The following is a 24,118-nucleotide window of genomic DNA, read 5'->3' as shown; positions in this document are numbered from 1 at the left end:
TAGCCAATGGTACCAATCTGGTACCTAAAAGATATTAATGCATAGAGCATAATCATTCTATCATTCCAAATTATCTAATTTAGATGCAAGCATCTAAGCAAAGTATCACAAGGTGATGAAAAGATACAGTACTTGTGCTATATAGATATATATTGCTTAGTGCATACATATTATTTGATGAAGAAATTATCTTTATTGGGTTGCTTGTCTTGTTGGATTTTTTTTGTTTTTTTTCTGGGGTTGTTGGACTTAAATTCAGCTTGTAGAAGGCAGATACTCAAAAGAATTTGGTAGCTTTCCAATCAGATAGGTCTGTATGAGTTCAGGCTTTATCCTAATTTTCGTTCTTTTGTTAGGTTTTATCCTAAGTTTTAAATATATCAAAGGAAAATGACTTCTCTGTGATCTCTGTTAGTCGATGATACCTTGCTTAACATTAATTAGTCGATGATAATTGGTATTAAGTGTAAATTAGATAAACTACTGAACATGTAATAGTCCACAAATATGCGCATATTAGATAAGCATATAAAAATTTGTTTATAAGATCACGATCAAAGAACTTAAAATTCCTTAATAATGAAAGAAATTATTATAACCTTTTACCAGACGGGGTGTTCTTTGAAAGTACCTATGAATAAACTACAGTTGAGAAAATTCATCACCACATTTTATCCATAATTGTTATCCATATCGTACTGAAGAATTAAGGTGCAGAAATGCATGACGATGAAGTAAAATGAAGTGGCAACCTCAGGGAAATGATTCAGTCTGCCATTGTTTGCATCATCCCTCATTCTGAAGACGCAATCTTAGTGTGCAAATTGCAAATGAACAGTTGCCCAGCTCCATTATATGTGTGTGTGTGTGTATATATATATATATGATGTCTTCTTGTCTAAGCAAACCACAGAGAAACAACCTTACTTTGAAGCAATGGCAATGGCATTGCATATATACATAAGAAATAATATGGTGGTGCCATTAAAGCTCCCCGCAGTTTTCTTCTTCTTGACATTTAAGTCTACTGAAAAATTGAACTTCTACTTAGCCAAAATAAATAAAGAAATTCGACTTGTGAAAAGTTGCAGTTAATCGATTGAAATGAAGAAGATGACAGGTTTTATAAGTTGGCCATAAGAATTAAGCAAAGGGTATGTTCAAAAGGGTAAGCTGGCAGCAATAGGTTTGCCGCTCAACGTAAAAGAATCGCGATAAAATCATTTAAAATTTAAAAATATCACTGTTATATCATTTTGGTTGAAGATTTGGCCAAAAAACCTGAAAGAATAGCATGCTTCTATATATCAAGCTGGATACAAAAAAAGCTGCTGTTACAATAAGAAGACATACAGTTACAAAGAAGAAAACCAGAATAAAATCAAAATTTTAATATCATAATTAAGATTGTGTAACCAAACCATAACCTAAATGTAACGTAGACAGTACTTGTTTTATTGGAAAATTAACCATTGCTAACAGCTGATCAAATGCATACTGCAAAAAAAGAAGATTAAAAGAGAGGGTAGATAATTAAAGAAGATTACTCCAAAGAAGAAACAACCCCAAAATTATAATTGGCTAGTACGTACCAAAACTACAAGTTGCCATTAATTTACCATATAATGGAAATGGCTGGAAGAAGGCGCCGTTAAGTTTAACCTGCTTGCCAGTCCAGAAACATGACCCAGAAAGTGTGGGAAAATAGGAATATTTCTGAGACTGGTACACCTAGAAAAGAGACCCAATTGGTTAATTTGGTTTGGTACAAGAAGTGAGAAATCCCCTCCCCTTGATGAGTTCAAAATATTAGCAACATTTATATATATATATATATAGAGAGAGAGAGAGAGAGAGACACACACACACACACACACACACGCTAGTGGTGGAAGTCAAAACAATGAATTCTTGCAAGGAGACATACTCAATGGGCGTGTCTTCTGGAATCATCCTTGAGCTTTGGACACAGACACAAACAGAGATGCAATCCATTCATAGAATGGAATCCTAGGACAGCAAAGTCTTTCAAAATCAATTCTTATATATACTGTCAACCGTCTTTATAAATTCTTATTTGTAATCAGTTTTAAGTGCAAATAAAAGATAACTAATAAGGGGTATTCTAGATATTCAATAATTAATTGTTGAATCAAACAACACGAATTTTAGATAAAATTATAATAAGAAGATTATGTAAAAAAACATAATTGATAAATTATAATTCATATAATCCACTTCGATTAATCAGATAAAATCTTAATATATTGTCATATATACTGTGTGCATGTGTGTGTGTGTGTGTGAGAGAGAGAGAGAGAGAGATGAGTATGTAAATGGTGCAAAGTCAAAAGGGTGAGAGCACGGCATGAAAGGAAGGCACATGGAGAAGGCGAAGACTGAATGATTAGGGTTTTATAAAAGGTGTTGTGTGTTGGTGAAGTAAACATCATTCACCACCTTGCAACATCTCCATGTGACTGCTAATCATATATTGAATGTTCTTCTTCTTCTCCCACAACCCATTCATTCTATATTTCTATCTCTATCCATTCATTTCATGATTCTTCCCAGTTTTCTTTGTCTGTTTCTTAATCCCCTACCTAATTAATTGCAGAAATATTCATCTTCAGATTCATTAATTTTGCTACAAAAATATCATCTTTTTTTTTTTTTACCTTCACTTAAAAATGGGCCCATTTGCCAGTATATGTATGTGCATATATATACATATATATTGACTGTCTGGGAGACATTATCTGTGCCCAGTAGACGATTGCACATATGATTTTTGTCAAATGTAAAAGCATGAAGAATCATTACATCGGATAACGAAAGCAAGCAGGTTTTTTTTTTTTTTTAAGAAAAAACAAAAGAGAAGTTGGAATACAAGTATGAATGAACCAGGAACCGGGACAGTGGAAACAGCGGCCTAAGCCCTGCTTTATAAAATATATCATATTATATGATACACCTATGTTCTATTCAATTGTCCATAAGGTTGAACTTCATCATATATATATATATATATAATGGCTCGTATTTATATAATAATATATCGATCTCACATTAGTAAATATAAAAATTTTGCAAGAATGTGGAATAGAGAAACCAATTAACCTGCAGGACAAGGATCAAAGGCTTGATTGAACATGGCACCAAATTGAAACAGTAATATTATAACTACTATCTCATCAGTCGGTCAAGGATGGGCTTGTACCACCATTTCATCTCACCTCCCACTCATTGGCTCTTTTGTCACTTGTTGGGAAGAATATATATATATATATATATTCTTATTCTCTATTTTGCTTCACTCATTTCATTCAACGGAAATTTTTAATCTCCCTTGTGCTCTTCGAATATAGAGAAAACATTCAATATAACAATAATATCATGTTTTTTTAATATTACAATTACATTAATACCTTTCTCAAAAAATAAGGTTAGATCTTTACCAATGACTCGAGCTTGGCTCCTCATTGCTGTCTTGCATCACTTTTCGATATAATAAATCTTTACTTCGTATCTTCTCAAGTCCTTGTGTCAAAAGGCCTACAGTTTGAATCTGATCCGTATTGTATATTGATTACGAATCTCAACGGCAAAATGGTGTCGTGGTGTAGTTGGTTATCACGTCAGTCTAACACACTGAAGGTCTCCGGTTCGAGTCCGGGCGACGCCACTCTATAGACTTTTTTGTGTTTTTATTTTTACTACCCATAAAAGAAATACTTTGGCACAATAAACGACCCTTGAACTTGTATCTGAAGTCCACTTTAAAATGGTGAACTTCTGGACCTTTAGAAGGAAGGTAAATTCTATCTAATTCTCTCGTGTTATTTAAATTTAGTATTTAAAATTTTTATGATCTATGATGGCGTGAAGGTATGATCCCAATGCACCAGAACAAAAATTATGTCCTCACAGTGCCCATTTAACATTTCCTGGAAAACCAAACAATCATAATCATTTACATCAAGCTGCAATTGCACTCTTCTGAACAGAAACGCAAGTTTGAGAATAAAGCAACTGCTATTGAAAATGGGTTAATCATCACTGATCTGAAATATTTGTTGCTGGACAAATGATGGATCCCAAATTACATATCATGACGATTAAAAACACAAAATTTTGCTGACAAGACCCTTTGCTAACCTACACACTATTAACCAAACAACCGTAACCCAGCACAGCACAGCTACTTCACACAATCGGTAGATCTTTTTAAGATTTACCAAGAAAACTTAGCATCAAATTGAGAGGACAGCATAAACTATTATAGCAAGCAGCATGAGATACAGCTTTGACTCTGCGACAACTGATGCTGAAGATGTGGTTTTTTGAGGCCTGAAAGGCAAACAGAAGGAAATGTAATGGTCAGTTACTTCAGAGGGAAAGGGGTTTTCATTTGTGAGAGAGAGAGAGAGATCATACTTCTGCATGTGGCCAAGATCACCGCAGTAGAGAACATTATCAGGCGCAGCTAATTCAGTTTTGTTAGATTCTTCAGGATTTATAATCCTCATGTATGTTTCTTGACCCAGATACCATCTATCTAGATTTTCTACTCTAAGATTCCATACTCCAACATTGTCCAGAGAAACTAAAACTGCAGTCCATCCCCCAGGGAAAACCTACAAATATAAGCAATGAGAAAAAATGTATAAGATAAACACCTTTAAAGCTCGCACTAGCTAGTACTCCTAGCATATTAGAGACTTCATGAAAAAAAAGGTGTCCCTAGTGCAAGAGGCTCCCCATTTTACAAGGGTTGGCGGAAAGTCGAAATTGTACAAAGCCTTCCCCTTGTCTTTTTGTAAAAAGGCCATTTCCACAATACTAGAGACTTTATAGGAAAAAATCAAAACAAAATCAAGAGAACAAACCTGTGTTGTGCACCGAGATATTGCATCCCACTTGTTATATGAATTCCTGTTGTTTTCTGTCCATTCCCCATATGCCATCCTACATACAGCGGTTGTAATCAAGTTATTATCTTAATGCATTAAAGTTTTCAAGTATTACACATGATAGCCTTAAGAACAGTGTTATACCCAACAACAAAAAACGAATAACCGTCCATGTGAAAGCTCTGGACTACTGTATCATTGTTTTGCAATATGACTTCAATGAAACCTTTATATGTAGCATTAAGGAGAGATCTATCCCTCCGGGGTGGCCCAGTCAATGGTCTGCTTGGGAAATCCAACTTGTAGGCACCTCTAACATTAAACTGGTCGGCCAGCCTAATTGGTGTTTCAGGATTGACGAATGAAATTCCATTAAATGTGGCTTGGAGTTTCCCATCAATCACCACTGGTGGCATGCTTCTTAAAATATACACATCCGTCACATTGATCGATCCATAATGAAATGAACCTTGTGGGTTCGGGCGAGCTCCACTAGCAGATACATTTTGCCTGCCAAATTAAGGAAAAAGTTGCAAGGATACGTTATATAATAATTCAGTACAGCAAAGAGACCAAGAAAAGCTAAAAAGGGAACCAAAGCAGCAAGTAGAAGGAGGTTTATATTGATAACTAAATCTGATAGAAATAAAACACTACTTTGGAGTTTGAATTATATGAACTTTCTTTTTATACATTGTTAAGCTAGGGGCAAATGGATCTCGGATTGCCTTTAAATTTCATGGACAAAATATTTTAGACTCTAAATACAAAATATGCCTGGACTTTTATTTACTTGATCTCGAATGTGTAAGAATTGACTTCTTCACCCATGAACTATTTTTGGTTTCCAACATTATCTAATGGCAAAGGTTAAAGAATGATTTGTCTTCGTGTTGGCCATTGTTTCAATTGCTATTTCACTCTAAATGCCCAAGGAACAAGGTCCAATTAACAAGCCCCCATAATCTCTGTCCCCCTCTAGCGCACGTGCACATGGTGTCTCATCTCAGTCTACGTCCTTTTTTATAATGTCTTCTCTGCCGAGTGCATCTCTATCCTTTCCCTAGTAAATTAAACAATTGTTTTAACTGAAGAAAAAAAGATATGAACCCCCCAAAATTGATTAGATTGTGACAGTATTCATAAAATACAATTGGCAACCCTTTTAGAAAATTCTATTTAAAGAAAGGCTCATTTTCTCATGATACCACTCTGAGGCAATCCAATGCTTAAATATTAGGCAACAGAACAACAATAATTTTATATGATGGCTGCAAGTTTCTGATCTAACATGAGCTTTGAAATTAGGAAGAGTATCAAAAGAACCAAGAGAAGAAAACCTGATGGACAATGCCTGGTTCACTGCAAAGGATGTATCATAAAAATCATTGGGTGGATCAGGTAGAGGACCAGCTGCTTTTCCTTGAGAATTTGAGTAGTGCAAGATAGCAACACCAGTAACTCTTTGCCAAAGAGACTGATTCACAAACCTAGCACTTGCCACTATATAGTAATCGCTACTAGCGTTCTGATCCATGGTAACAAGAAAAGAATAAGATTGCCCAACATGGATATCTAAACTAGTATAGTTTTGTTGGGTTGTGTAATGACCCTCCGTTTCTGCTAGAAGCAGATTATGGTTCTGGATCCGAAAGTTCAAACAAGTAGAGACTCCCACATTGTGCACACGAATTCTGTAAGTCTTCCCTGCAGTAGATTATAGAATAAAGTAAGTTCCAGATGGCAAAAGCAGGAAGGTAAGAACAACATGAAAATAATTAGTGCTAATACACGAAGAGGGAGGGAGGGGGAGAAAAGGCCCAAATTTTATATTATAAAAGTGCAAACTGGCCCTGATTATCCAATCTGAGATATGATCCTAATCACCCAATCAGAGGCATGACCCAGCCAGTGCACATCTTAAATATTTCAGAAAACTTAATTATCAAAGTAGTTCCTCCTTCCAATTAAGCTGGCCGTAACTTAATGAATCCTAATTCCAAACTATATTGATGTCAGATACGAAGGAAAAAATAAAGAAATAAAAGAGACAGAAAAGAAAAAACTGGCTGTAAATATTAATGAAGTTATAATCTGTAAATTGCTTATGAGAAAACAGGTTCACTAGTTAGAAGTTTCCCATTGGCCTTAATTTATTGAACCAATAGCCCTCTGGAAGTACTAAATGCTTACCTGGGTCAACATTAATGGTTTCATAATCAATGCCATCAGGGACCAGCGTAGCATTATACTGGTACGGTCCCTTCCCATTAATGAGAACTCCGTCTGGCATCCCAAGGTCCTCTCCAGCACCAAGGGTTGCTCTCAGTGCCTAAGATTCAAATGGGAACCCACCATGAGATTGTACAAGGTAAAATGCTTCAAAAAAAAAAAAAGACGTGATAATAAATACGAACCGAATGGTTCTGAGTGTACCAATCACCAATCATAATGACAATATCCCCATCCGGAGTATTAAAAGGCAGCGGAATGATTTCCCTATTAGTGATAATAAAAGAACCAAAGCCACCAGCTGCTCTCTGAAGATGGAGAGACGGGAAATAGAAGAAGCTACCAATCTGATCCTTAACCTGAAACTGATAGGTCCAGTTCCACTTTGGAGGAATGGGGCAATTCGTGCCCAGAACTCCATCTTGCCAAGAAGCACGACGCATTTGTACCCCAGGCCTGTGACAAACATCAATACGAAATTACTTACAAATACTCCAGACATTCAATCCCACCAAAACGAAAGCAAGCAGATTGTAAAAGGTAAACGTAATATATGATATGTTGAAATTGGTAACCTACCAAGTAATTAGCAGATCTTCATCTAATTTGTTTTTCACATTTACCACGACATTGTAGTTAGTAGTAACATTAAGAGTTGGGCCAGGGAACTTTCCATTAACTGCAATGACCTGCAACAAAAAGACAAAGACAACATCAAATAAGAAACTACTTCCTCATCTACCATTCCAGTTATCCAATTTTACTCCATCAAACCCATTAATAAAAGTCACCCCGTAGGAAATGAATAGTAGAAAGGAAACTACATCTGTGACATTCATCAAACTAGAGTTCTGATGCTAACCTAAATTAGTGATGCAGTACCACACAAAAAAAAAAAAAAACCATGGAAAAAGAGTAAAAAGAAAATAATAATAAAAAGTTTTAAGTGCTTAATTAGAAAAATATCACCCATCATTAAGTTCATGGTCCCCAAGTCCACTTCACCACTTACTAAATCAACTGTGTCTGCCCAGAGCCAGAAATTACTGCACCATCAGAGGAAAAGAAAATTCCATTTGGGATATGAAATATAGTGACATGTATGGTCCACAATTTAGATTTTCAGGCCCCAACCGCGTTGTCTATTTTCTACCCCGTTTTTCCGTTTATTGCGGATTCCAGACGAAAATGGTGGATACCGGACCAACTCCCCCCCTGTACAATTTGCTCTTTGATTTTATGATTGTTAAAAAGTTGAGACGTCTACCATGTTCAATCAGACTCTGAAGTACATCTAATCCAATGAATTTTCCCTCCCAAAACATGATTCGTCCATCCACGGTTGTCTGCAACGTGTACAAAGAGCCATATACCAATTAAGGGAATTAGCAAGTATGATTCCATCTAGACTTAATCTGCATCCCACATTATCAAACCTCAGAATTCACAGTCTAACTACCAAGCAAACAAACCAAACTAAGTGATATTCGAACACACAGAACAGCGTGTCGCTTGATCCAGGACTGAAAAACAAGGCCAAAATCGGAGGCCAGAAATTCAATGGACAAAATAAACAGAGAGATTTACCACCATTTTCATGGACTTGTCGGAAAAAAAAAAAAAAACAAACCTAGATGACAACAAGACTGAGAGAGAGAGAGAGAGGAACCTGTTGAGGGACGGCCAAAGGGGAAAGGGTGAGGTAAGAAAGCTCCAATTCAAAATTGGCGAACGGGTCGGCGGCCAAGCAGAGGCCAAGCAGGACGGCAATGTGGATGAAACGCAGCAAATGTGATTGCGACTCCATGAGCAAAAAACAGCGTCCTCCAAGTCCAAGTAGAATAAAGAAGCCTTTCCAATCAGCCGATTTGGGCGGTTTTATGAGATGTTCACATCACCAGAGGGCCAGAGGCAGAGGCGCAGAGAGAGAGAGAGAGAGAGAGTCGACTGTAAATTGTGGGGGGCTTTAGTTGGAAAGTAAATTTAGGGCGAAGGCGCTCATTCACTCACTCGTTCGCTCGCTCACTGCGGCATCCCCATCTGTTATCACCGGCAACGGCCTACCCCCGGTTAACCCTATTTCCCTTTTTTATTTTCTTTTTTTTTTTCCTTCTAATTTGCCTGCTCAAGTTTGATTTTCTCCTAACTATATAACCAGAATTCTTATAATTTAATTACAAAACAATTTAGACGCATTATGTAATATTATTATTTTCCCCTTTAAATTTGGATATTTTTTGTTGAATCATTCAAGAGTTAGTCAAAAATTAAATTTATTTAATATGTCGCAATTTAGGTGCTCTAACTATTTAATAATTATTTTTTTCTTTTCTGTTTCATTTTTGATAATTGATGGCGCTAATAACCTTTTCTTTACCTAATTTTAATAACTTCCTAATTTATTTAGTTTTGCATTCATCATTCACACATAAATAGCAAAAAATAATTCACAATAACACGATAAATAATATTCTTTTATAAAATAATTTTTGTTAAAATATCACAATAAAATTTTTAAGATTAATAATATTTCAAAACATACCTTCTTGAAGGACAATTCAAATTAATGAAGAGAAGTTTGATATTTTTGCTATTCTAATTATGATTTGAATATGACTTTTAGTTAAACATATTATTTTTTTAATATAATTATGATTAATTTTATAATTTTTTATATGAACAGATTTATCATTAATTTTAAATAAAAATATTATAAATTTATTATTTATTTTATTTATAAAGGTTAATTTATAAAGATTATTTTGGACAACTGTTTACAGAATGCTGTTACCCTCCGGCGGGTCCCGCGCATTCAAGTCTAGAATTCTCTCGAACCGGCTACAGCCGGTAATAGAAGAAACGAAACGTGACATTGACGGCGAATCGCCAGTCAAAAACGAGTTGCCCGTTAGAAAATAGAAATCGGCGCCTCCGGCCACCTTAATCGGCGAGTCCGGCTCTCTCTCTCTCTCTCTCTCTCTCTCTATAACGTTCAGGTTTTCTGAAAGCGTCACATGGCAATGCAAAGCCCCCACGCACTTTGAGTGGGTCCCACAAGAACAAACTTATCCAAATTAGCGGTCACTTTCCATATTTTAATTTAGAAAATATTATTTAAATATCCAATTGTAATATTAGAGTGATATTATATAATTTAAATTAATATATGATATACAATATTTTAATTTTAAAATTTGGTTTTTATGCTATTTTTCTGAGTCCAATTTCCGATTAGAATAATAATGGATTTGCGTCAATCGCTGCTGATTAGAGTTTGCTTGGCTGTGCTGGGAGTCGTGTCGTTGCTCGCCTGTCCAATCCTCCAGGTTTGCTTCCATAAATGGGGCCATAGTTTGTCTGCTTTTGATGACGTCATTCTTCTTCATATATTTTACCTAAAAATATTATTACAATATTAATTCACAATCTAATATCATTTTTATAAGTTATATTATCTCATATAAAAATATGTAAAACATCATTACCCATTTTAAACTTCTCATCCTTGAAATCGAAAATTTTGTAAGTAACATAAAATTTGTTTAATGTGAGTAAATTAAGAGAGAGCGTGACCTCATAAAAGAGTGAGACTTGCACGTTCATTCCTATAAATCGTCGTGTTGGCCTCATAAAAGGGTAAGACTCACATGCGTATTTCTATAAATTGTCGTGTTATTCAATACAGATAACATAATAGCTATATTCTTGAAATATCATGTTAAAGATATAGATTTGCATCCATGACAAAGATTATTTTTCTTCGATGGATGACTTAGTCAAGGCTAATGATAATTAATAATTAAAAAAACATATAAATAAATAGGTGATAAATCCCTTATGAGATTTCAATTCATATGTGTAATGAATTTTTAGTTGTATATTTAAAAAGAATAATATTAAGTGTCATTATTAAGGGTATAAATAGTATTTTTGTATCTATAATACATAGCTAATTGTTATATATATTATGTTTTAGAAGTTCCTTGGCTATCAAATTCTTTGATGAATCATTTCAAAATTTGAGTGTGTTTATATTTTTTTAAATATTTATGATAATCTCAAGAGACGAGTTAAGTCAAATAAATTACATCTAATGCGTATATTTCCAAAATTGCATTGCGTGATCTATATTATATTATATTATATACTTTGATAGGTAAATGGGAAGGTGTAGACAATTATGTGTCTAAATTGTAACGTCATCATATTATGCGATAATACATAGACATTCACATATTAGATTAAAAGTATGGTTATAGGCAATATACTTAAATTTTATTTACATAAAGGATAATACAAAAATAAAATGTACGCGTATATTTCATACAAAATAGCAGAACTTTTTATTTATTGGTAGTTAAATTGAAAACTTTTTATAATGGATTGGTATTTACAAAAATATTGTAATTATACTTTTTTTATTATTATTTTGAAATGCATCAGAGTGACTCTTAGTTAATTAAATTTTGTGAGATTAACTTGGTGTAGTTTCAATCAAATTAAATTGTTAGGAGGATGTTACCAAGATCGGTACAATTTGGTTAATTGTGAAGGTATAACTCCATGCTGCTGCTTAGAACCCTATCCCTATTATCCCTATCCCCATCAGAAAATGAACGTTATATCTACAGAGCAAGCATGAATTGTATTGTACAAAAAACAATTAGCCAAACTTGGCCTGTTGGGCCAGTGGGTGGAGACTGTTGGACATGGAATAATGTGGCCATCAAGTAGGCCCAATTAGAATGTCCATTTATATTTCGTCGACAAATAATGATATTGGGCAGGAATTTTGTCTTCAATCGCAAAATTCGACCCACCCGTATCGTTCTTTATTTGTCAACAGATATGGTGAAATGGAAGACGATAAATTCCCAAAGGCCCAGATCGTTGAGAAACTTGGTAATCTTGAATGAAGATGAAATGAAGTGATGGGCCAAATTATTGACCATCGTTTTGCAATGGATCTCATGGGCGTGGGTGTATCTGCTGCTCGGGTTTACTTTAAACTTGGATAAATTCCAGGCAGGGTTAAATAAATGAGCATTAACATAGATTGATTGGGTCCTGAGAAGGCTTTAACGATCAATGTACAACCTTGTTACAAAATCATTTACCAGATTGGTGTTAGAATATGATTCGCGTGATACTTTGTATATATCGGATTTTTTTTCAACATAATACTATTTTTACTAAGAATTATTAAAATAATCAATAGATGAAGCTTTTTACCAAACTAGCATTTGCCCAAAGGCAGAACCTTCCACACGTAATAGGCACCAGCAGCAGCAATTCAAAGTCTTTAACACTCGGAGAATTGGCTGAATGGAATTAAAACTACCATCACTCGTGTTTGGGCGGCCAGTAGCACCGCTGCGCTGGTGGTATTTAACGGTTTTTAAGTGAAAAAAGAAAGAAAAGTCACACACGCACGCAATACTTGCTCACGTGGCACGTGACGTGGGTAACTGAGTGTTGTAAGTATAATTTTCATATTTATAATGAAATAATATAAAAGGACTGAACATATCTGACAATGGAGCGGGGCAGCCCACCAGAAAATGGAGATACAGTACTGTTGGGTTGCTCCGTGTATCCATCTTTGCCTTGCAATAACCAATTTCTTTCCAGAGTGATCATTTTCCAGGCAACCTAACGGAAAAAGAATGAACTAGGGAAACTCGATCTAACAGGATCATTACATGGGTTTAGATCATCAAATGGAGGCAACTACATCTTGAACTAACGGGAAATCATGAATGTTTGCAGAATCCATCTTCCAGAGCTTCACTGAAGCTGTGACGCTCACGCCAGTCGCGTTGTTGAAGAGGAACGCTCTTGCCGCCCCGTAGATCGCCCTTGTTGGGTACACTCTTGACGTGACCACTGTTCTTCCTCCTTGCGCAAAGCTCTCCACAATTGAATGATCGACCTGCAGAACACAGAAATTATATTTTCATAATCTCATTCGATACGGACGATGGGAGAAAATACTTGAGAGCGCAATTTGAAGCAAATCGGGAGAATCGCGCACCAGTATTCTCATCGATAACTTTTCGCCATCAAGCACAGGGACCATGCCGCCATAAACCTTCTTGTTGACATCAGAAGCCCTAGACGACCTGCAAAATATATATCAAATCCATCTCGGATTAATCATGAGGATTAGAGTGCTTTAGCTGTTCCGCATTTAGATTGATCGAAAAGTTGCAGAATCAATTCAGAGAAGCAAGTCGATCGACCGACCTCATTTCATCGGAGCAGAGGAAGGTCGCGTAACCGCCATCGATGTCCTTGGCGATGTAGAAATAGACTGGCGTGAACTCGGAGAGAGAAGCATCGGCGATGACCAGAAGGCCAAACGGCCCCAAGGCGCCTCTCGAGATGGCTCCGCTGGTGCTGCAGTTGTAGCCGACGTCCGCTTCCAGATTCGCCTCCAAAGCCGCCTGGTCCACTTCGAAGGTCGCAATTATGTCCAGCTGTAGTAACGATTAACGCCGACCAATCAAATCAATATTAATCTCTACTTCATATCTGAATAGGCGCTGTTCGACAATTAGGTGTAAAATGAGAAAGGAGGGGGAAAGAAACCTGGTTAGCCGAAGTAACGTTGAGTGGAACCACAGATCCAGGGGCAAGCTTCACTCCACGGAACTCGGTGCTGCTCAATCTCAAGCTCTCCACTTCCTCCACCGGCCATTGCAGAATATTGCTTCCAGTCCTCTTGTCAAACACTACTGACCTTGGAATTGTCTGTAATTCACCATATATAATTAATCACACGTACGCCACGTTAGGAATCTTCTCGGGGCTTTTTTGTCGGAGCAAATTCTTAAGAGTCCGAATATCAATTTGAGACCCGAATCAAGTCGCGTGTCTAAAATAAATAAAAATAAAAGCCGACGGAAAGGAGACCCGTGATTTTCTCGGGTTTTATGAAGAAGAGAAAATTTACCTGAACTGATGCCCAGCCCTTCAAGATATCATCAAATTCACTGTCAGTCTCTCCAATCCAACCCCACAAGACCCTTCTCTTCTTGTGTTGATCGTAGAACGACTTCGAAGCATAGTACTTGCCGTAGTCCACTCGCAACCCGACACCCACATCCAATTCCGGGTTATCGGGGGTCCACGTGTCAGTCTTCGGATCGTACGTTCCAATCGCGTAGAAATCCTTCTTCTCGTCGTCCAAACTCGCCTTCAGCACGTGCTTAATACCCGGCCCGTCGAACGAAGTGTCCAACCCGTTCATACCGGTCGTGGAAATCGGGTAAAAGTCCACGCACTCCCACATGCCCGTACCGGGAACCGCATGCATAACCCCGTCCAAGAGCTCGAAGCTGGTGAAGTTCGTGGTCTGGTAGACAAGGGTGATACCCGTGTTGGCCGTCTTCGACCCGATTGCGATCCGCCATTTCCCGTCGTTGACCAACCAGGCGGTGGTCGGGTCACGGAAATCCTTGAAGGCGATTCCCGCCGGCGGGAAAAGGACCGGGTTTTTGTTGTACTTGACCCAGTCTAAGAGGAGGGGATCGGATAGGTTGGCTGGGTTGGCCAGGTTCTGGACCTGCACGTAGTTATCGGTGTAGCCGGTGTAGAGCATGACGATCTGACCGTCGGAGAGGAGGGTGGCGGAGCCCGTCCAGACGCCGTTCCAGTCGAACCAGCGATCGGGAACCATGGCAATTGGGAGGTAGAGCCAATGGATCAAGTCCCTTGACACGGCGTGGCCCCACGTGATGTTGCCCCAAACAGCTGAGTCCGGGTTGTACTGGTAGAAGAGGTGGTACCACCCCATGTGGTACAATGGACCTGCACATCATCACAGCGGAAGAGTTAACTCTTGCCCACCACTTGATTTTTGATTTTTTTTTTTTCCTAAAACACATAATTCATATTATACTTATATATATAAAAATATGTTTCCAGCATAATGGCATGTCATATAATTTTCAAATCATTTAGTTTAAAAAAGTAAAAACTAGTATTAAATATGAATGTAATGGTGATTCACGTCACGTCATGTCATGTCATGTCATGTCAGTCAATCAAAGAAACTTTCCACGTGTCGTTGTACTGACGTCACGTGGTAGGCATTACAATTTCGACTACCATTCCAACGTCCAAACCCCCCCCACCACCAAAGTTTGGTTTTGTCATAATTCTTAAATAAATAAATCCTAAATACGTAATCATATATGATTAATCCTAGGACAAGTAATCGCAACAATAATAGTTCCCTGTAACCTCACCAATAATTCAGTTCTTAATTGGACAACGCCACGTGCACTTTCGATGTCTTTTCCAAATTGTCATAGTTTAATTTTATATGCCTAATCATTTTTAGGAATATTAGGTTCATCTTCTCTTCCTCAAAAAGATTAGGTGAGCTGGCATGTTTATACGCCAGGTCAGAGTCATATGCACAACTAATCAGCTCATAGACCGGTGGATCAAATCAAGGCCACGTGGTTATCTAACCAAACCAACCCACCCTGCAGCAGCAAGACAAATTCTATTTTCGACACGTCATTTTCTTATTATCAAGACAAGATTTATTTCTCTTGTCAAATTATGCGTAATTATATTTGTTTTCCAGTCATTAATATTAATAGCATTCAATATTATTTCACTGTTCAGAAAAGACACGTGGGCCCATCAGACGGTCCAGAAGTGCGGTGACTCATCGGACAGCCCTCGCTTGATAGGTCCAAATTTTTATCTTTGAAAAGCTATTTTACCCTTTTAGCACTTTTCCACGTCAGCCACGGACTCTCCCCCTCCCTGACCACCCATCAATCATAATGAATTAAGAAAGCTCGGTTCTCGGAAGGCCAAAAAATAAAAGGGCTTTGCTAAATGACTAAAATCTATTTAAATTGAAAGTTATTTAATATTTATTTTATATTATTTTAATAATATTTAATAAAATAAAAAATAATTTTAATCTTATAAAAAATTTAAAAATTGTGATTGAAAAGGGTATTATTGATAAATAAAATGATAAATGACATAATTATCCTAATATCAATAATTGAAATGGTAAAAAAAAAAGATAATTCTATCCAAATAAATTTATTAAAAATAAAAATTAAAAATAAGGAAGCCACGTAGGATTCAGCTGATATAAGGTGAAGCGTGCATAATGGAATGGAATCATTTAAAACATGGATAGCAAGTGGTAGGAGAAGAATTTAATAAACATGGACAAGGCAAGAAAATTCAAAGGAATGAAAAGTAAAATGATAAAGAAGAGAAAAATTCAAAGAGAAATACTATGCAGAGGTAAGTTGCAAAATTTTCATTTTATCTTTGAGCGTTACGGGTTGAAGATTCAGACAGATTATTATATATGACCTTTTCTTATATATGACCTCATCATATATATATTAAAGAATAATGCGGCCGGGTTGATAAATGGAAACAAAAAAAAAAAAAAAGAGAGAGAAAGAAAGAAAATGCAACAGCCAGACAGACCACATGGAAGCACCGAATATCGGAAACTGAAGATCAAAGGAACAGTAGAGAATATCGGAAAGAACATACCATTGGGATCTGAAGCAGGAATCAACCGTCGATTCGCCCAAGGAATCCAGTAAAAATACGTTAGAAATCGGAAGAAAAATTGAAAAGATTTGAGATATAAAAGAGGGCTGAAATTTGAGTATTAATTGTAATTAATAATTACCATTCATCCAGTTCTTCTGGGGTTGAAAATGGAAAGCCGTTCGTTGCCAGGACAGCATAGCATTCGTCCAGGGGTAGTCGGGGATGGTGCCGGAGCCCTTCTCCGACACGCCCTGGGCCACCCCTCTCGACGGCGGCACTCGGATCTCCGGCAGGACCGAGGCGGATGGAACGGATTCCGAGAGATCAAAATTAAGTACTCCAGCAGGAGCCGGCGGCCCGGTGGTGAGAATCACGGCAACCAAAGACGCTACAAGGATCATGGACAGGAGGATTCCGGTCACACCCTTGAAGAGTCGGCTGTGATCCGCCGGAGATTCGCCGGAATCATGTTCTTCCGGCAGCCGGATGTACGAAGCTGCATGTTCTAGGTCGCCGTGCGGCGGAAAGGAAGTGTTGGTGCTCATTTTGGGACGGCGCCGGAGATACTGCCGAAGTTAAAGGACCGGCGCTTTATACAGACTACAAAGAGAGAGAGATCGAGAGAGAGAGGAGGGGAGGGGGTGTTAATGAGTTAGGGCTGTGTCAGATCAGAAAGTGCAAGTGAAATGTAGGTTTGCCAAAGGGATCTGCACGTATATATAGACAGGGTAAACTAAAACAGCAGAGACAGAGAGACAGAAAGAGAGATACAGAGAGAGAGAGAGAGAGGAGAGAGAGACATATAACGGTGAAGAAGGGATAGACTCGACACAGAGATGACTCAAAACAACAACAATAACATGAGAATTAGATGATGACTCAACCAACAATAACTTTTTCCCTAAATTTCAGCCGACTTTTGGAAATACAATATTATTCGTGTAAAACCCGTGTACAAAAATTTCATCAAAAAGCACGAAAAATAATAATAAAGATTATTATGTCGCTAAAGCATAAAAATAAAAATAATTAAGATTCACGAGACTCTTTTTTATTTTTTATATTATAATGCTACAATTGCAGGAATTACAATCCATATATTTATAAAAATATTATTTTTCTCATATTGCAGTTATATATATAATTACTCAACTAATTAAAAATGGAATGAGAGACAAGGGGGGAATGGCCTAGCTAGGAATCGGGTGGGGAAGCAACAAAATGCGGCTTGTCTTGAATCCGGAAGACGCAGATCGAATCTCATCCCCGTCGAGCTAGCCCCTGGCCCTGGGCATTATTTTTATGTTTTTGGATTGTTGAGTCAGAGGGCCATGCATGATGAATATTCTAGAGTAGTCCCAGCCAGCCATGTGCCCTTTTTCCGGTTTCCCATTAAACAATGGCAAATTACTCTCTGGACAGAAGACGTAGACATGACCTGCAGATGGCAGTTATTGTTCATCCAATATATATATATATATATCTGTTAATTAGTTTCTGTTGGGGAATCACTGCAATAGAAACTCTGATGAGATGAATCAATAATTTTGCAGCTTACGGGATTGGATTGGTTCAAATGATTAATGATATTTGGCTAGCTAGGGACAGCAATTCAGCAGCGATCCAGATCAGAATGCCCCCACGCACCACATGCCAACTGGACAAATCATGTGTGAGTCTCCTCTAATTTCTTTGCGGGTCTCAGTTATCATAGTGGACAGATCATTCAGGTCATGGGACTCCCCCGTCGTGTTTTTTGTCTTTTTTTAATTATGATTAGAATGATATATACGAGTTACTATTACAAAAACAAACTCTTAAAAAAGAAGTTCTAAGTTCTAATATGACTGCCAACCCTTGCTATAAGTCGGAAACTTCATGTAACGAGGACACCTAGCTCTTCCTTTTTTTGGGGGGGGGGGCTATCTTAAATATCGAGCAAATCCAGTTTGAAGGGGGTGGCCTATCTTAAATGTTGAGCAAATCCAGTTTGATCCATTGAACAAATAATATTCCCTTTCACATCTCAATCTACGCTGAGTTTGTGGGGGCATTTTGGTTCTCAATTAATTTGGATACAAGCGCATTATTTGGGTTGAGACGAATCGGAATAGGAAAGCGATCATTTTTTACAAACTCTTTTATATTTAAATTTAGTCTAATCGTATATATTGTGGCACTAATTATAAAGAAAAGAAAACACAGTAGAATTTAACCTTTGTTATATATATATATATAAACAGATTTAGATCATTTGTAGTCTTCTGATTTATTCAAATAATTATTATCTAAATAATAGAGAGAGAGAGAGAGAAAAAAGGACTATTTTGTGTGTTAGTTTAATTAATTATGTGGGCCCAATACAAAATGTGAAAATAATTAGTAAAAAATAGAGAATTTGACCAAGAAAAGAAGAGTAAGTGCGTGGATTATGGATATATATATATATATATATATTTGATCTTTTGCTTGTTTTGAATGAAAACCTTTTCATCTAATTACGGGTCACACCTTTTCCCTATTTTTTTTTAATATATAAGATTTTTCAACCCATTATTTTTATATTTCATATATATTTTCCAAATTCAAATTCCTAACTCTTATGTATAATTGACAAAGTCAAAACACTTCAACATAGAAAATCCTTGATGATACATAATCATATATGTAACTTATTACTAAGTCATGGAGCCTTCGTGTTTGACTTTAGAGTCAATTTTGGAACTATTAAATTTAATATAAATTGAGTGTGTGGTAAATACTAATAACTTTTTTTTTTATTAAAAAAAAAATTCAACTTATTTGAAGTGAGTTTAAATTTTACTTTTTGCTTTTATATATTTTTTAACTCATTGATGCAAATTTAAAGTTCATTTAATATTTTAATTAAACTCAACTTCAACTCAATTCGTTCAGCAAATTTATCAAATAAACTGTTTCCCAGGAGATCGAGGGGATGGGCTAATCACGACAAAGCGTGTGTGAGCGGGAAGTAAATTGAGAAGGATATGGTTGGCCCACTCCCCATCAGAAATACGTGGCAGTTTGATCATCACAGCACAGGAGGCGGGTTGGTTGCCCCTTGTAATTTTGTACTAATTTCGCTGGCAATCATTCATTAAGAAAACAAAAAAAAGAAAAGAAATTAAAACCATTAATGGTCTAGAAACAACGTCCCAAGGTCTTGGACTGGGAATCACCAATCACCCTTAAAAACATTATTATTATTTGAACTCATTGATGCTGACACACCCCTTACTGCCTCTTTTGCATAATTCTTATGACGGCCTTTTTTTAAATAATATAACAAAATCAACTCCCATTTAATTTAATAAAATTATTAAGATTTATGATTAAATAAATTGTACCCAAATTCTTCATTATTTGGTCATTTATATATATATATATATACAAATTTCATGTAATCTAAAAGTACTTTTAGGGCTCCCCTCCCTTATTGCTAAATTGCCACAACAATCAATAATTGCACCAAATTGGTCTTAAAACAAAATCATACATGATTTTAGATTAAAAAATATGTGAGTTGGGATATGCTTTGTCACTTGAAAAGTGTGGCCGTGAATGATTGATATTATATCCATTATTATTAGATTTTGCAAGAGGTAACACAATGATGAAATCTAATGAATTTGTGATTCTCTTTGTAGATTGATCAATAATTTAAATGGACAGGTGTAACCAATAAAATTTTATTATTTCTTATATTATTTTCAATAGAGAATCATCCAAAATTATTTCCAGTAAGACGCAACCATTAAATGTGAGTGCCCAAACTATAAAATCACCATACCACATGTTAAAATTCTATTGATAACCACATCACAATTGTTGCTTTTTTATTTTTAAACTTAAAAATTGAATAATGCAAAGAACGTACTGTTGGACACAAAATAATCTAATGAGTCATAATGAGTTAAAAGGTCTATTATTGAGTCCTTGTCATCAACACAAGCAAGGATCGTGCCAGATGGGAGGGCCCCCCCCCCCCCCCCCCCCCCCCCCATCAGCTCAATAGTTTGGTTGGCCTTTGTGAGGTGGTCACAAGTGGACAAACCGAATCATGTGGCCCTAAAGTTCTTGCCCTTTTTTCCAATATCTAATTGACCCTTTTAGGCTTTTTTTATCATAAATTACAAGAGCTTTCGCGCGCCCACTTTCTCCTTTCTTCAGACCTTCCCCGTCCTTTAGCGGGAGTTATTACACCCAGACAAGGGCTTCCCGACCTAATTATGGTAATTGCCACTGCAATCTCTCAATTTTGGGTGCCCTAGACAAGGGCTTCTCGACCTATATATTATGCTAATTGCTCGCTGCAATCTCTCCTCTCCATTATAAGTTGATGATTTTCAGTCTCTTTATATTTTCTCCAATAAAAAAAAAATAATATCCTTGATGAAAAATTAGGTACCTTCTTGTTATTAATAAAACTAAAATTTGACGCAATTTGACTGATATCCTTATTTTAATTAATACGTGACAGACCATCACATTTGAGCTCCCCAAACACAAATTAAACCAAGGCAGCTACTCAAAGCAAAGGCCATCTACCCTCTAATTATTAACCAATACAAAATTCAAGAATTAAAATAAGTTTACTACAACATCATCTTAAGCAATCATGGACAAATGTATAATTATTTGGCCCATCAGCTCAATAGTTACTACGCCAAGTCAATTCATTGTGAATTATTCTTATTCTTTCAGGGTACCATCAATTTTATTATTTTTGTTTTATGTCTCTAAAATGTAAAATCTTTCAAATCTGTAATTATAATAAATCTCCAATTTTTCTTGCTGGAACTTACCTCTCTCTCCTAGCTGCTGGGTGCCCATCACGAGCATCCCACCATCATCCGCCCTTCCAACCCACCAGCCAACACTTGGTTTGCCAGAATCCATTCTTTTTTTATTACCTCAAATATATAACAGGTATATATACTTGCAATTAGATATATAAAAAAAAAATATAGAGCATTATTAGATTTGAATAATGGGGTTGCATGTTGATAAGGGAAAATACCCTCAGATCCAAAATTACTTTAATGCCCTGAAAATACGGCCATTGACAGCCATGTCACATGCTCGTCAAGGAGCCACTCCCCAAACATTATCCTATGTGAGCTCGGAGACAACACGTGGCAGATGCATATCGCCACACCAACTAGCCTGTTACCAGCCCGATGAGGGTTTTTCGGATTCCTCAAGATCAACCATCCTGCACGAGGATCATGGAGATGAGAGCTAACCCGAACTCCTCGAAAGCGATTATGGAATTCATATCAGTAAGACTCCAGCTCCGCGAAGAACAGGATAGAAATCCCAGTGATTTGAAAAGAATGCTTACCTTAGCAAGGGTATAAAAGAGGAAGAACTAATGACGGGTAAGGATGATCAAACTCTTTCTTTCTCTAAAGTTCAAAATTACACTTCTTAAGCTTGTTTTTCTTATCTGGTAATCTGACTTGAGCGTTGGAATGAAATTGGGGGAGCAAATCCCCGGTTCCGTTGCAGGTGTTCTATCTAAGACAGAAGAGAGTGATCGGTCACCGTATCATCACATGTAGAATTACAATAACATTATTATTATTATTATTATTAAGACAATAATTAATATTATCAATGTTTATATATTAGTTGCTAATTGTAGTTATGATATAATTAAGAAGATTACATGTAATCATAGATAAAGAGTAACGTTAAAGAGTTATGACTAATAATAGTGTTATTAATTATGTATCAAATTTTAATTGAAAAAGTATTAGGTAAAAGAGATAATGATACATAATCTCTTTAAATTTTTTAACAAAAAAAGTCACATAACTGATAATATCATCATTTATCATGACTCTTAATATTATTCAAAGACAAAAGGACGTCACTTGAAATAATGAAAAAACAATTAATTAGTAAAGGACAAATCATTAAACAAAACAAACTAAGAAAAGGGTATTTTAAACGTGGACAAACCAAGAGATGGCATATTTTTTCCCATCTCTTGGTTCACACTTGAAAATTATTTTCTTTTTTTTTTTCTTTTCTTTTGCCTCGTGGGGGTTACAAACGGTGCGTGCTCCATGGTGTAAAGATGAAGGCAGCTTACAATTACATTGCTCAAATATATATATATATATATAGTTGATTAATATATAATTAATAATTAAATGAATTAAAAAGATGATTGATTGGCTAAACCAGAGTCAAATTAATTAGCTGAAGACGAAAGTGTAAATTAAATAAGAAAGAGAATATCCCAAAACGATAGATACCAAATCCAAAAAATTGTGACAAAGGCATAAATGAAGACACATCCGTCCACTACTCCACCCTTTGAAGATTTGTTTGCATGATTGATATGAGTGGCCCATAAAACCCTATTTTTCTTCTTGAAAAAGATTGAACACAAGAACATTTCCACCCCCCCAAACTCCAGATGACTCTCAAAGTGTGTGGCTCATCCTCACTCCACCTAGGCATCTACTCATCAGTTGAAAATATTCAATTATCCATGCAATCATGCATGCACCACCCAACCCTTCTCATTATAATGCCCCCCAACAACAATAGTAATAATAATACATACATACATACATAATTATGAAATTTTTCGTATTAATATATAATAAAAAAAATTATGACTTTTCTTATAAATGTTAATTTATTATAATTAGTATTGAGTTTAGATAAATTAAAGAAGAAGATTGTATTCCTAACCCCACCCCAAAACAAAAAAGTATATATTAAGTAACTAAAAGTCAAAGCAAACGTAGAACCCGTGATGTATTAATTTGAAATTATTTTGGTGGGTTCAATAGGGTTATTATTGGAGCATTTTTCCAACTCGGTTCAACAAAAGAAATCAAGGCTGATTGGAAAGAGGAGAAGAAGAGTGTAGAAATGAAGCAGTTGAATCCCCCAACATTCACGTAGTGTACCTAATGGCAATACCAATAATGGCAATGGCAATGGCAATGGCAAGCCCATGCATGCATCCACCTAATTATTTAATGCACATACAAAAGATCAGTCAACCCTTTTATTTTCCTATATCTTATATTCACTCTCACCTAACCCACAATCCAACCCCCATTAAGAGCTCCTGATGATGTCTGTCTGGTCATTTGATTCCTAATTAATCTTCACTACTTGTTTCGCTAATAAATAAAACTCCAATTGCCTCTTCATTAAAGATAGGGTATAAAATGTCAGTATGCTGCTTTTACATATATATCTGTCTATACAAAAATTAAGAGCTGCGGCGCTAATTAAAAATATAAAATAAATAGTGAATGGGAAGTTAAAATGGTGCTTTAAAATTTGATTAATTTGGTTTTTAGAAAAATCCCCCTACCGTATCTATTCTATTCCCACTCTTGAGGAGAGGAGAGGAGAGGAGAGGAGCAATT

General features: G+C 36.2%; 2 protein-coding genes and 1 non-coding gene across 5 annotated transcripts; 1 reads left to right on the top strand and 2 right to left on the bottom strand.

Moving 5' to 3' along the window:
* The first annotated feature begins 3,611 nt into the window (after positions 1–3,611).
* Positions 3,612–3,685, top strand: TRNAV-AAC (transfer RNA valine (anticodon AAC)). The gene has a single exon. It is a non-coding gene; the product is annotated as a tRNA-Val (tRNA).
* A 339-nt stretch (positions 3,686–4,024) lies between these two features.
* On the bottom strand, positions 4,025–9,170 carry LOC127796727 (monocopper oxidase-like protein SKU5). The gene is made up of 9 exons (XM_052329070.1): positions 8,815–9,170; positions 7,725–7,834; positions 7,331–7,601; positions 7,107–7,245; positions 6,254–6,620; positions 5,058–5,423; positions 4,890–4,968; positions 4,438–4,637; positions 4,025–4,350 (listed from the first exon to the last, which is right to left on the bottom strand). Exons 1-9 carry the CDS (start codon positions 8,950–8,952, stop codon positions 4,254–4,256), a joined length of 1,767 nt encoding a protein of 588 aa, XP_052185030.1. The 5' UTR covers positions 8,953–9,170; the 3' UTR covers positions 4,025–4,253.
* A 3,448-nt stretch (positions 9,171–12,618) lies between these two features.
* Positions 12,619–17,496, bottom strand: LOC127787640 (beta-fructofuranosidase, soluble isoenzyme I-like). Of its 3 annotated transcripts, none has more exons than XM_052315702.1 (7): positions 16,834–17,496; positions 16,623–16,700; positions 14,101–14,957; positions 13,737–13,898; positions 13,392–13,624; positions 13,180–13,267; positions 12,619–13,077 (listed from the first exon to the last, which is right to left on the bottom strand). In XM_052315702.1, the coding sequence occupies exons 1-7, from the start codon at positions 17,237–17,239 to the stop codon at positions 12,862–12,864; spliced, it is 2,040 nt and encodes a 679-aa protein (XP_052171662.1). In that variant the 5' UTR covers positions 17,240–17,496; the 3' UTR covers positions 12,619–12,861. The 3 variants fall into 3 exon arrangements, with proteins under 3 accessions (XP_052171662.1, XP_052171666.1, XP_052171673.1); XM_052315706.1 differs by having other exon boundaries at positions 16,692–16,700; positions 16,834–17,495; XM_052315713.1 differs by lacking the exon at positions 16,623–16,700 and having other exon boundaries at positions 16,834–17,494.
* Between the last annotated feature and the right edge of the window lie 6,622 nt (positions 17,497–24,118).

This window comes from Diospyros lotus, chromosome 1 (genome assembly GCF_014633365.1).
Source record: "Diospyros lotus cultivar Yz01 chromosome 1, ASM1463336v1, whole genome shotgun sequence".
Lineage (NCBI taxonomy): Eukaryota > Viridiplantae > Streptophyta > Magnoliopsida > Ericales > Ebenaceae > Diospyros > Diospyros lotus.
The sequence above is the reverse complement of the archived record's forward strand: the minus strand, read 5'-3'. Positions and strand labels throughout refer to the sequence as shown.